Genomic DNA, 14,301 nt, shown 5'->3' on the forward strand with positions numbered 1-14,301 from the left:
AAAAAATTTACATCTTTTGAGGCTGACTATTGTCAAAAAAACACATTCACAGTGGTGATATTAACTGGAGAAGTATGGCCTTCACTTTCATAAAAAAAATTAACAAAACATCTTTGTTTTACATTTGCTCAAATCCTCAGAAAACACTAAAATAATCTCATTGTCTTTGTTGCATGTGCATTGTTGTTTTGTGTATTGTAAACTTATTAATGTAACTCATCTACCGACACAGGATAGCTGTGTTTAGAAAACTTTACAACTATCATTAAAGTCAAGTAAATCAGAACAATAAATGGTTGTCATACCCAAAAGGTAAAACGGTTTATTTTCAATATCAATAATAAAAACAAACTGACTGTACAATGTAAAACACAAAAGAGAAATAAAAATTATTTAAAAAATGTCAACAGTGGAGTCAACACCTATAATTCCACCTGTAAGTGTGTGTGTTTTTTTTAGTTTAGTGTGTATTTCTAAAATATACCATAATGCAAAATGAGAAAAATGAACAAGACAAGTTTCAGGAAATGTACACTTGAGAAAAAATCAGTATTACATTTTCATATCATGCTGCGTAATTTAAAACAAAAAAAAAAAGGTTTTGGGAATTTCTGACATTATTTCATTTCCTTCCTTATTTACACACAGTGTTTACAATTATTTCTAAGCACTAAGTGTTGGTACCTCAGAAGTTAATGGCGCACCAATTTCTTTCAAAACATTAGTAAATAACAAACACACTACAATAACTTCAAGACATCCAGGAGACATGAAATAACTATTTACAAAAAATGACAAAAAGCTACCTCCAACATACACACGACTATTCATATTTATGTGGGTTTAACAATAACAATTTGCTTATTTACTAGCCCTGAGGTTATTTCTCCGAAACTTAATATTTTATGGCTTTATCAAATATAAGACTTAGCTGTGTTACTGTCTAACAAATAGTGTTTCAAGAGGAGAAACATTCATTAAAGCCTCATGTAAGAAGACATTAAGTCCAAATCACCTCAGCAGATTCTGCTGAACCAGCAGAGGGGGGTATAGTCCAAAAAATCAGTTCAGTAGAAGATTTGCATGGTTATCTTACATTAGTATCTAAAAAAAACAAACCACTTATTGACTTCAAAATAGGTTTCCTTATTGACATGAATATTTGCTTCACCACCTGCACACTTTGAGGATTTTGCCAAATTTCTGAATCTTTCTATCACATTTCATGAATCCTTCTGCCAGCTTTCCAGGTATCAAACAGGTGCTAAAAGAGTTGGTTCATGATTCATTTCAATATAAAAATGTTGGCATATAATAGTTTACCAGCAGCCAGACAACAAGGCTCCCAGTTCTAGTGAGGTGTGCATTTTCTCTGAAACAGGTCGCAGGGCGTTTCACAGCTGCAGGGTTCAGATGACGACACTGGTGCCACTGCGAGGCTGAGAAAGACACACTGACTTTAGTCACTGGCATTTAGCATTACTCAGACTTATTCTTAAAAAAGACCGTATGTTTGAATATTTGTGCGTTTTGCTCTGATGTAAGTGCATCGGTGTGTCAACTAAAGAAGCGTGTGTCTTACAGAGTAGCGTTCATTCCTCCGTGCTCCTGGTTTCTGTCCAGGTTCGTACTCAGTGTAACTTGGAGGTTTGTCAACCCAGCCTCCACCTCCTCTCCTCCCTCCTCCTCTCCTGCTGCTCATCTCATCATCCGAGCTCCAGGACCCTCCCCTGGAGCGCCTGGACGCTGGGGGAGAGTAGTGTCCTCTGGACCTGCTGTCAAACAGGTCATCCCTGGAGCGAGAGCGGGGGCGATCCATGCCTCCGTGTGGCCTGCCATGACTCCGTCCGTCCAGTGACTCCTCGCTGTAGCTTCTGGGAATGCCTCTAGACCGGGTTGGTGAGGGGTAACGCCTTCCTGCCGCTCCTCGCTCATCACGACGGCCAAAGCCGCTGCGGCTGCTCTCGCTGGAGCTCGGAGGGCGAGTCTTGGGGGCTGCAGGTGGGATTCTGGACGTCTCTCTTATTGGTGGCAGTGTGATGATGCGTCGCTCTGTTGGGCCGTCATCGAGGGCAGAGATCATGCTGGGAGGGCCGGGGGAGAATGGGACGCCTGCGGGCATGTGCTGGGGAGGAGGTGGCATGTGTTGCATGTGCTGAGGTGGAGGTGGCTGTGACTGAAGGGGAGAAGACACCAAAAGAAGAAGAAAATAGAAAATACAAATGAAAACCACCGCACATATTTGTCACTACATGTTCAATATGCTCTTTTGGCTTTTATAACACAAGAAATGCTACACTTAACCAGTGGCCTCATAGATGTCAACCCAACTGCAACGCTTTTGCAAATATCAGCCTTGTAAAATAACAGAAAAAGCGAAATGTTTCTCCTCAGATTTATACTCGTGTTGTCCAGTAGTTGCTGTGTAGTGGAGGAACACCACCTCATGGCCATGAACCTTTCAGTATAAAGATAAGGAGCACAATATCACACAGGAAATAACATTCGTGTGATAATTGTGACTGCTGTTTGGACCATCTATTCACTAAATTCATCATGAGATTAAATGTGTGATGATCTCGTGGCTTACCGCACCAGCTAAACATTTTCTTTGGGGAAACCCTTCATCAACAATTTTTTAATACCAACTCAATTGTACATTGCATTCTCTAATTTCAATGGCCTTTTGGCTAATAGGTGGGCATACTATAAATGACCAAAAAAAGAGGTGGGTATACCTGCGTTGATCCTCCTCTACACCACTGCACACCACCCACCCAAACAGTGACGCAGACAAAGTAGCGGCCTCTTCAGCAGCACAATGTGCCAGGCCAGACCACAAAAAATGCTCAGGAATGGATCAAGGAGCATGACAAAAAGCTCAAGGCATCGATCTGGCCTCTAAAGTAGCCAGAGCTCAGTCTGATCAAGTATCCATGAGATGTGCTGGTACACAACCTCACAACCCACAGGATTCACCAGATCCTCCACCTAAACCACAAAAAAATTCACAGGGCATCCCTCAACATCCTGTGTCTATACCTTGACAGGTCAGAGGTAAGTCTAACCCAATCAGGCCTGATCCTGAATTGGGGGCACCTCTGGGGTACAAAACATCTCACAGATGCTTGAACAAGTTGTGATCTAGGAAATATAGAAGCCCGAGCAACACCTTGAGTTTCTATCATGTTCCTCTGACCCTTTCTGAGCAGTTTTTGCAGTGCAGCATGGCACATGGTCCTGCTGGTGGGTCCACTCTCATTGGGGAGGGCTGTTGCCATGAGGGGGGGTACCTGGTCTGCAACAATGTTTGGGTGGGTGGGGGGTGTCAAGTGACAACTACATGAATACCAGAACCCAAAGTTTCCAAAAGTAAACATCTCACATGGTATAGTAATGAGATGATCAATGTTATTCACTTCACAAGTCAATGGTTTTAATGTTTTGGCCGGTCTGTGTTTCAGTAACTGAAGAAAATTCAATGGGTTTTTGCAAACCAACTATCAAACAAGTTGTCAGCAAAGCTTTTGTTAAAAACAAAAAAAAAAACAATGCATAGTGTGGAGGGTGCATTTTTTAGGTATTAAATTACTGTGATTTAACAATATATAGTATGCAGGATTGTCAGTTACTGTTTGTAAAGATGCAAAAGTGAAGTAAAAGCCAATCTAGATTCACTCTCAGCGTTTTGCCTTGCTATATATGCAATTTTCAAGCGCTGCAAAAATAAGAAAAAAAAGAAGAAAATACAGGCAGAGTGCAGAGTCTACAGAAAAATACATTGCAACACACTTCTGGTGGGTCATAAGATATGATTGAGCAGCATGACTTCTGTATGAGTCCATACATTGTTTTTTAAAGTCTTACATTGCGTATCTTTCAAACACTCTATAAATTCTGTATTATTGGCCTCCTATATATATATATGTATATATATATATATATATATATGTATATATATATATATATATATATGTGTGTGTGTGTGTGTGTGTGTGTGTGTGTGTGTGTGTGTATATATATATATATATATATATATATATATATATATATATATATATATATATATATATATATATATAGTGTGGTTTACTACCAAAAAAAGTAAACAGGAATGGCAGCAGCAAATGTTTACATATAAACAATATGACTAAAATAATCAGATGCTCTTCTGTTTACACAAACAGGTTTGAGAACGTGAGCAGTTACATACCTGCAGCAGTGGACTGGTCATGTCCATCCCCCTCACCTGGTTCTCCAGGTAATCGAGCACGTGATTGCTGTTGGCAGGAGTGTGGACACTGGGAGGGGGCATGCTGTAAGCTGAAGACTGAGGAGGGGGGAGAGGCATGGGCTTCAGAGGGATACTCTTCCCTGAAACAGACCCTGGGGACACAATAAACATAAAGACATTTGTGGATGAGCAAACACCTGCAGTCTAAAGGGTATAAAAGCTGCAGTGTGCTCATGCTGTATGTGTGTGATCTGTACCTGGGTAGAGTAGCGGGTTCATCTGGGAGGAAGCGTGGGTCATTGGTGCATATACTGGCTGTCCTCCTACCCAGGGAGCCATGGCCCTCTGAGCCTCCTTCATCATGCGATGTTGCATCACCGCTGCAAGAAGAGTACAGCACATGTCTTTATATTTATCAATACAGGGAGGTTTTCTCTTCTTCAAGTACACAGGCTGTTTATCTGCACTGTGGCTGACATGTTTTTAAGGACTTTTATTTTATGAGCGACAAATGTAGTATACTTAATTCTAATAGATTTCCCAAGCATCCGAGTGATTTTCAACCAACCGGGTGACAGTGACTTTAATCTATACTAGAACAGTGTGAAAATCCACTTCTGGAGATTAGGTTGAGAAACTTAACCTATCACAGTTCAAATTTATTTCGATTAGGTCGGTTACAACACACTGGATTACAGTTCAGAGCTGAATATGTTTTAAAGTTTTAACAATAAGTTTGTTTGTTGTCTCAAATCTCTATTTTTTGGACATTTTACTAATATTTTTTAGAATACTTTACTTACATTTTTCAGACATTTTGCTGACATTATTCCAACATTTTACAAATATTTTGTGGACATCTAACAAATATTTTTTTTGAAACCTTACTACTAATTTTCAAACTTTTTAGTTATATATGTTGACCCCATTTTTCTGACATTTTACTCATGATTTTTGAACATTTTACTTCCCTTCAATGCATGGACAACTACAACTACGTTCAGAATTTCTGCCATCCTCAAAGCACCAACAAGGACAGGTTTCTAAATGATGCTTTACTCTCTACCTTTCTCAGGACAGCAGCATTGCTGCGGGCAGCAGGGACAGCGAACATAGCAGCAGCATCTCTGAGGGCAGCACTGGCAGCAGCAGATACAGAAGAGGATGATCAGAAGGAGCGCTCCGATGATGATGAACAACACTGTTAACCAGTCTGAAAGCGGTGAAAACGAGATACACTTACTGTGGTGTACACCAAGACACAGACGTCTTGTTAATACATATATTTGTTATAGACTTTATTATTGCTCCCAATAGAAACCAATAATGCCACGCACATTTAGGTTTAAATAGATCAACAGTGAAAATTCACTTTTTGGCGCTACATTAAAATTATTAAGTGCATGTCTGACCATATTTTTTGCTTTTTGTTTCTTACGGTAAACGATGAGTTTGACTTCTTTGTCATTGTCTCCAGAGGTGTCTCCAGCAGCTTCGACAGCACAGAAGTACACCCCGTTATCCCACCACATCACCTCATTGATCACCAGGTCTGCCTCTGTGCACACACACGCACGCACACACACACACACACACACGCACACCTCCAATTAAACAGCGGTCAAATCACAGTTGAAGTAAATTTTTAAAACAATCAAAATCTCTCCTCGTTTTAAGATAGAGCTACACATCAGTTTGATTGCAACTAACAGCTGTTTTCACATGTGAATAATCTGTGGATTATGTTCTTAATTATTAATTTAAAATGTAAGAAAATTCTAAAAAAAAAAAAAAAAGTGTCTGTCACTATTTCTCAAAAAGACAGAATTTCATATGTCTCTGACCAAAGAAGAGAACCAGGAAAACCACTTAATATTTGCCATGAAGTAGCCACCACTAATAATTTTTAAGTAAAATATAAAATTACTCAAAATTCTTAAAGATTCAGTTCGTCAATCTACTAAATGATAAAACAAATAATTTCAGGTCTATTGTGAAGTACGAACAGGTAAAATAAAAGATGAACCTAATAATTTATAATGAGGACCATAAAGTGTTTAAGCACATTTTTTCTTAAAACCAGATTTAGTTTCAAGACATCATCACAGTTTCATCGTATTCTCGTCAAAACTGGGTTGAATCAGACACCAGTAGTGTTTGCATGAACTCACTGTTTTGGATGGTGATCTTGCGCTCACGGTATTCTGCGCCCAGTGTCGGCTCATTGGATCCTCTCTTCTGGATCACTACTCGCACTGTCCGCTGACGGTCTGGACAGTCATTCGACGGGTCCTGTCCCAGCTGGAGCGCAGACTGGTATGCTGCAAAAGCAAAGTTGACATTAAAACAAAAAATGACACTGCTGCTGGAGATTTATGAAGTAATAATGTCTCTTTGGGCGATGCAACATTGGTCAAGACTGAAATATTTCTACAACTACAGGGCAGATTGAGCCTGTGCAGAGATTCATGGTCCCAAGGGGACGAATTCTACACTGACTTTGGTGATTTGTCAGGTTCCATCATCAGATCAGTATTTTAGTTTGTCTAATACTTTAGTTTATGTCCAAATATCTGCAAAACTAAAGACGTCCCCACTAGCATCAGCTTAGAATCATCTGTGTTTAGTGCTAATAAGTAAATGTCAATAAATACTTTAAATATTCGGGGCATTATGAAGGGATTCAGACCTGGGGTCAAAGTATATTTACAGGGTCGTTTTAGGAGTAAGACACTTGACATTGAGGTGACTTTTAGTGTTTTCATGTCTAAATGTAAAATCCATCTCTTTTGTGTTTCTCCTCTAGGTTTTTACACAAGGAGTTTATAATAAAAACATTATTAGTATTAAAAAGTACAAATGGAGCACTATCATTGAGATTCTTGGACTACAACAAATATTTGATAGGTTAGTCACCAGCAAAGACCATCCCAGTTAGGGGTTGCTATTTGCATTTCTTTGAGGTTGATTGTCACATAAATCTTTTTTTATGGTTCAATCAGGATTAAAAAAAATGTACTTAAAGGGGTGACTTTTCCTTTTTACGTTCTCTTGATGCAGGAGATTTGTTAGGATGTTACATTTCGATGAAAGTAAACTTTTTCAATTATTTTTAAAAATTACATCCCTTTTTTTCCCTGTTAAAATTAAATTTGGACAACAAACACAATATTGTGTGACTACAAAACCTGACACAGGGGATGGTTGTCTCTACTGCACAAGACATATTTGACTGTCCACATAGTATGAACAGAGCAAGCTTAAGGAAAGCAAGGTCACTTTATTCCCACCTGACACTTAAAGGCCCTGACAAGGCCGACAGTCAGCAGTCAGTCAATGATGAGCCATCATTGGGAATTGGGAAAAGTGTCCCACATCATTGGGCCTAAACAGCTTTTATGCTACCAATTCAGCATGTTGAATTAGCAGAATAAAAACGACAAGGGTCGACGACGGCCTACATTGAGGGGCACACAATGCAAACACTTTGTACCAGCCTCTGAGAGACTGATGTTCACAGTTCCCACACATATTTACCAATTCAGTCGCTAAACTTTTCCACATTTCACAATATTCCATTTGAAAAACTTTGAGGTAGTTTAAAAAAAGGTTGGCATGTAAAGCAATAACTGCAAACAATATTGAATAGGCACTTCCCAGGTGTTTAGTGATTACTAACTTTGCTCATTCATTAGACATTTGACGTGTGTTTGAGTTATAATTTTGCCAAGTCTGCATTTCATTCTTGTTAATCAAAGGTTTTATGTCTGATCATCGTTCGGTCATGCAAAAAAGCACTAGATTTTTAAATTAGTAATACAAGGAAAATATTTTACACAGACATGTTTTTTAAGAATATATTTTAAACAACGGCCAAAATAATATATATTCAAAACTTTTTCAAAACATTTTTTTAAATTTCAAATATTTCCAGGCCTGGAGAAGTTTTTTGTAATTTCAGAACGTATGTTTTGTTTCAGCGTGTGGTTAGTTTGTTACCTGTGGAGTAGTACTCCAGCACGGGGTCCTTGCAGAAGGACTTGTACCTCCAGGTGACCAGAACATCCTGCAGGTTTGCAGAGGTGGAGAAGTCACAGCGCAGGGTCACTGAGGCAAACAGAGCTGTGCTGCGCTGCTCCTGAGGAACAATCACCTGAATACACACGGACACTGTTGGAAGACAAAGCAGACGGTTACACACAGTAGTTTGTGTATTTGTGTAAGAGGAAATAAATATTACTCATGTGCTGGAAAAGAAGCTGCCAATTTGGGGAAACATTTGTGTTGCCAAATAATTAAAAAAGTCAAGAAGGAAAAGTGCTGTCATGGTGAAACAATGTGGTTGAGGGTTTCTCTCAACAGAGGAGTTCATTTCAAAAGTGGGAGAACCAGAAAAACAGGTGACACAAAGACACAGGAAGTGGCTTACTGTGAAACCACCGACCACACATTCAAAAGCTGGAATGAAACCTGTTGAGTTTATCTGTCCCTTAATGTGGACAGTGAGCCTTTAAAAAGAGCTGCAGACTATCATAAGTCACAGCTATAATTAAAAACATATCAATAACGGCCCAATATTCTTCAACTCTGCAAAAATTGACATTGTTTTTAGATTCATCCTGGCAAATGTTTACAATGTAGTAGGCAGACTATCTATCAAATAAACATGTGACCGATACCTCCAGTTCGGCTCGTTTCTGTTGACATTTTGACGAACTGTCAACTCATAAACAGGTTTATTTGACTTTTTTTTAAAACAGCACGAAGCAAATGTGAAAAGAAATGTAAATTACCTTTTAGAAGCGAAAGCAGGAGGATCGCCGCAGCTAAACTCCGCATGATGAGAGAAAAAAAAATCTCTGACTGAGAAGAAAAGTGTAAAACAAATGACACAAAAAAAGGAGAGAATAAGAAAATTTTAGAAATAATCAGGATTTATCTAGCCTAAAAGTTAAACACACCTGCTCACTGTGTCGTCCTGACAGTTTGTTTGCGGTAAATACCTGTCTCAGCTCGCGTTCATCTCTGACCACACCCCGAAACGCAGGTGATCTGATCCTGTGACGTCAACACGTACACAGAAATTCCCCAGAAAACAGCAGACGTATTGGGAAGATAAAAACATAGATGTGCTTTTTGTTATTAACACAGAGAAACAATGACTGTGATCGTTCACATTTATTTCTGACAGATACGCAAAACGTGAATAGGAAAAATGATACAAATGTGCAGATTCATGTATTTTGTGTCCTATAGGTTGGATTGCAACGTAACCTTTTTTAAAAATTCATCTTATAGTCATTCTTCATAAATTCCACATCCACAAACAGAAACAATATGACCCCAAACAGTATATTATGTTATTATTTGTTATTTTTTTAATTTCTAAAGAATCATTTTTCATTTATTTTTTGTGTATTTTAGATATTTTTACTTTTTAAATTCATGTTTAATTCATGAAAAGGCCATTAAAGGACACCAAGACTCATAAACCAAAACTTGCACGATTAGTCAATCCAATGACCTTTGTCCTCATCATTATTTAATTTGTCATAATAAGAAAAAGAAAACTTTGATAAAGTTCCTTTATTAGACACTACAGACTGTGTAAGATGGTTTCCTGCACTCATTCAACTCTTAGCTGTTACTCTGAGATAAAACCACTAGATGTCAGCCTAAACTCTTTATCTGAGCTTTAGTATTGTGTGTTTCCTGTTCAACTTCTCAACAGTTTAAACTATAAAACTAAACTGTTTATTCACTCGAGGAAAGACGGTTTTTTTTTTTATAGGTATCCTCCTTCATTAAAGTGGGGGTCCATCTGCACGTGCATTAGACCACTTGTGAGTTGTGCTAAAGTGCTTTCCGAGTCCTTCAAACTGTTTGACTGTTTTCCCGATTACACCCACTCTGCACCTGCAGCCCCACAGAGCTTTTTTTTTCTTTTTTTCTTTTTTTAAATTTTCCTAGAAACTCCTGCCAAGATCCACTCTGTGTTTCCTACTTACTCTCCCCCATGTCCTGTTCTTCTGCTTAGGGCCTTAAAGTGCAAACACATGTGCACCATTGTTATACATTTGATTTCATACAGATCTGCAAATCAGAACTGTCTCAGTTAAAGCAGCTGAAGGTAACAGAACATTTACTCAAGTGCTGCACTTTCTACAGTTTTTAGGTACTTTGAGATTTCAGTTATTCCATTCAGTGCTATTTTATATTTTTACCACACAACACCTCAGAAGCAAATATTGTACTTTTTACTCCACATCTATTTGGCAGCTGTGTCCCAGATTATTTATACAAAATATTATCAACACCTAAATAATATGATGCATTATTATAGAGTAAGATACCCAGCGATATATAAAGTTTAGCTCTACCTTTACAGCTGCAACATTAAAGATATGCTTAGAAATTAATGTATTAATAATGTACAAATTGAACACTCTCACTTATGGTATTTCATTTTTTAAAATGCTAATACGATTTTTACTTTACTAAACTGCTGTACTCATAAATGTGGTATTTCTAGACTCTGGCATTACTGCTTATACTTTAAGGGACAGTTCAACCCCAAGTACAGAAATACATATTTTCCTCTACCTGTAGTGCTATTTAGTAATTTAGATTGTTTTGGTGTAATGTATCTCAGTGTTGGAGATATCAGCTGCAGAGATGTCTGCTTTCTCTCAAATACAGTGGAGCTAGATGGCAGAAGGAAGTGCGCTTCTACTAATGGACCAGAGGCTCAGGCTTTTGACAGTGTGAGATCTAAATATTAATGGTGTCCTCGTTGTCTGAACTATGGTGGTAGGTTAGCTTGCAGTACATGCACAAGCCCAACATTATCATCCATGATGCAAACAATGCTGTTGAGTTTTTAAAAATGTATTTTTTTGGTGCTAAAACAATCTAGACTGATAAACTGCACTACGGGTAAATAGGAAAATATGTATTTTTTAAATTTTGGGGTGAACTGTCCCTTTAAGTAAAACATCTAAATACTATTTCTTCCTCTGTATTTAAGCCTCTTTAAAGCTGTTTTTGAATCTTAGGCATTCATGACTGAAATGTGTAACATCACTGGAGAAAATCTGTCGTTCTACAAGAGTGTGTGTTCAGAAACTTTATGCAGTATGGCAACCTTTTTTATCCTACAAAAAAACAAAAAAACATCATTGATACTGATACTGCAGTTTTGTAATACTGATCCTGATTTTTGTAATCCTCTACTCATTTTTTAAATTATTTTGTTATTTTTTTGTCTTTTTTTGTTTCTGTTTCATGCTTTTTTTGGTCAAATTTGTAAATCTTGTAACTCACTTTTTTATTTTGTGTCTTACCTTTTGTCACTGTCACACTGAATTTGTTTACATGTACTGGTTGTTTTCTGTGCGACTGAGGTCAGTTTTTTTGTTGAATGGTGTAGATGGGGCTCTGCTGGAGCAGAAACTTTGGGTGGGTGGGGACACCTATTGTAATTTTCTTTTCCAGTAACATCTATGATAATATTATATTTTTATGACTCTTAAAATGAATAAAAACACCTTGAGCAAAAAAGAAATAAGTAACATCACTAAGTGTTATTCATTAAAACTTTTAGACTTCAAATTTCAGCTAATCTGCTTCTTCAGACTTCAGATGTGACTGACAGTAAGCAAACCCTAACCAGAAAACCAAGTGGTGTCCCAAAGTATCTCGAATCACGTATTTTCAGATGAGCTCCATCCACCTCATACCAGTGAGGGAGGCACATACAAACTGTGGCGTTTGGTGATGTCATATTTCCCTGCTGATGCCTCTGTGAAGCCCAGGAGGAAGTTGCTCAACAGCATTCCTGAGATACTCTCGAGCTGAGTGGTCACCATCTTCACTGATACCTCCCATCACAAACATACAGTTCATGAGGTCAGATGACAGACAGGACAACAAATAACACCAACAACAGTGAGTCCTGTCCTGTGGATGTCATAAAAATAATCCCTCCAGCACGGTTTTATTATCTAATGTTCTCTGTATTAATGGTGGAAACACTCAAATTTTTCACTTTGGAGAAAGAAGAAACTCCACAAGGTGAAAGAACTTAATTACAAGTAAAAATCCAGCATTTAAATTCTTTCTCAAGTCGAGGCACAATTATAAGCAAGTGTTGTTATCAGCCATGTTATCTCTTTTTTTTTTTTTTACATGGGAGTCATATGATGACAAACTACTAAAAATCTTAAAGTGTTTATGTAGAAAAAATGTCCTCAGGCTTTTATATTTCTTCATCTGCAAAGCAACTACAAAGTAACTCTTAAAGAAGTACAAAGTAGCAGAAATCTCTTAATGATCAAGAACAATTTTACTGGAAATATACTTGAGCACAGTAGTTGAATAAAATGTGTGTAGTTGAAACCTACAGTGATCATATTGTAATATCTTGAACTTTGTCAATTGAAAACATCCCAAAAATAAAGAATAAGCTGAAATAAAACCTGGATTTCATTGTTTCTGTTCATTTTATTTGCTGAATTGATGAACACTTTTGGTCTTTATGTTTGTGTGTCATGTAAATAAATCACATTATGGACAAAAGTGTTGGAACAAATTATTTTTTGTGGCAACAGCGACGCAGATTTCTGTAGTTGAGCTGGCAGAACTGATATGTTAGTTTTGTCACCGCTGTGTCGTAAAGACAGGCAGTCTGTGATTATAACAATGAACAAAGACATGAGTCATACTCAATTACACATTGTCTTCTTTATGGAAAAGTAACGAGTCATCTCTCTCTCTCAAACACACACAACACACACACACAACACACACACACACACACACACACACACACACACACACACACACACACACACTCACTCGCGAGCACACACACACACACACACAGAGTTGTCAGTACCAGACAGCAGAAAAAACAACAGAAAAAAACTAAAACGCATTATTAGACTTTTCTCAGGATGACTCGTCCCAACATAAAATTATTAAACACTGTTTGGCGTAGCGTTAGAACAAAGTGAAATATCACTCAGCAAATATGTGCTTTGTCCATGCATGTGTGTGTGTGTGTGTGTGAAGATGTTGGTTAAGCTGTTGATTCAGCAGTGATAAGAAAAGGCTGAACTGCAGTTATCAAACCAGAGGCACTTCAGCGTATGTACACAGTCGCACTGGAGAGCTTAAACAAACATAATCATTCACAATTTACATCGATCATATCACACCACACACATAAATATGTCAAATTTACATATAAAAATGTCTTCTTGCTGTAGTAAAAAAAAAAATCAAAGGCAAGTGGCAGTTAAAATACCTTAAAAGTTTACAAAACAACATTTCATTAGGTTTTAGTCCCTTAGAAAAAAGTTACTCTGTGCAAACTAACATGTTTTCATAGAAGATGAACAGACACACACGGAGGAGACAAAATAATAATAACAACTGCTTCATGAATAAGGAACATAACATTTAAATAACTAAATCACCACTGCAACTGCTGCAAATGTCGGGGTCATATTGGGTCAGAGGCCAGTCTGCAGTATTGGTGTAAACACTCATTAGTAGCTTTCTGTGTTTGGTAGACACTAAATGGTCTTTTGAATTTCCAATCGAGTGACCCATCAATACATCTCTGACAGGCACTTCTACAATTTTGGCACACATTACTGACCTTTCCAGAGATCTGTTTCCATCATAAGTTGCTTAAAAAACATTTAAAATGCTGATACAAATAAGACTTTTTTTCTAGCTGTTATATTTAACCAGCATTTGCATCACATATTACTAAGTTACTTAACCCCTGGAAACCTGGATTGACATTACCTTTCTTGTGCTGCGTTCAGACGCCTTCAGAAGCATTTAAACCTCTGAAATCTGAGCAGATTGGTTCACTGTCTACTGAAAACATGGAATAAAAGGCAAGGAGAAAGTTGGCAAAAACCTTTCCACAAATTGCAAGAATTTAGTGGATTAGGAAAATTAAATTTTAAAAGCTAGGACAAAAGAACAATGTTTATAATTATCATTATTAAATCTTTAAAATTATTTTACAGATTGTTATTTTAAGCACTTTT

The 14,301-nt window shown here is 37.6% G+C and overlaps 1 protein-coding gene across 1 annotated transcript; it reads right to left on the reverse strand.

The window, feature by feature from the left end:
- Positions 1–293: 293 nt before the first annotated feature.
- LOC121947971 (immunoglobulin-like domain-containing receptor 1) lies at positions 294–9,220 on the reverse strand. Its single transcript, XM_042493187.1, has 9 exons — positions 9,028–9,220; positions 8,234–8,404; positions 6,406–6,555; positions 5,673–5,792; positions 5,301–5,447; positions 4,492–4,614; positions 4,214–4,386; positions 1,583–2,176; positions 294–1,439 (listed from the first exon to the last, which is right to left on the reverse strand). The coding sequence occupies exons 1-9, from the start codon at positions 9,071–9,073 to the stop codon at positions 1,410–1,412; spliced, it is 1,554 nt and encodes a 517-aa protein (XP_042349121.1). The 5' UTR covers positions 9,074–9,220; the 3' UTR covers positions 294–1,409.
- Between the last annotated feature and the right edge of the window lie 5,081 nt (positions 9,221–14,301).

This window comes from Plectropomus leopardus, chromosome 1 (assembly GCF_008729295.1).
Source record: "Plectropomus leopardus isolate mb chromosome 1, YSFRI_Pleo_2.0, whole genome shotgun sequence".
Lineage (NCBI taxonomy): Eukaryota > Metazoa > Chordata > Actinopteri > Perciformes > Serranidae > Plectropomus > Plectropomus leopardus.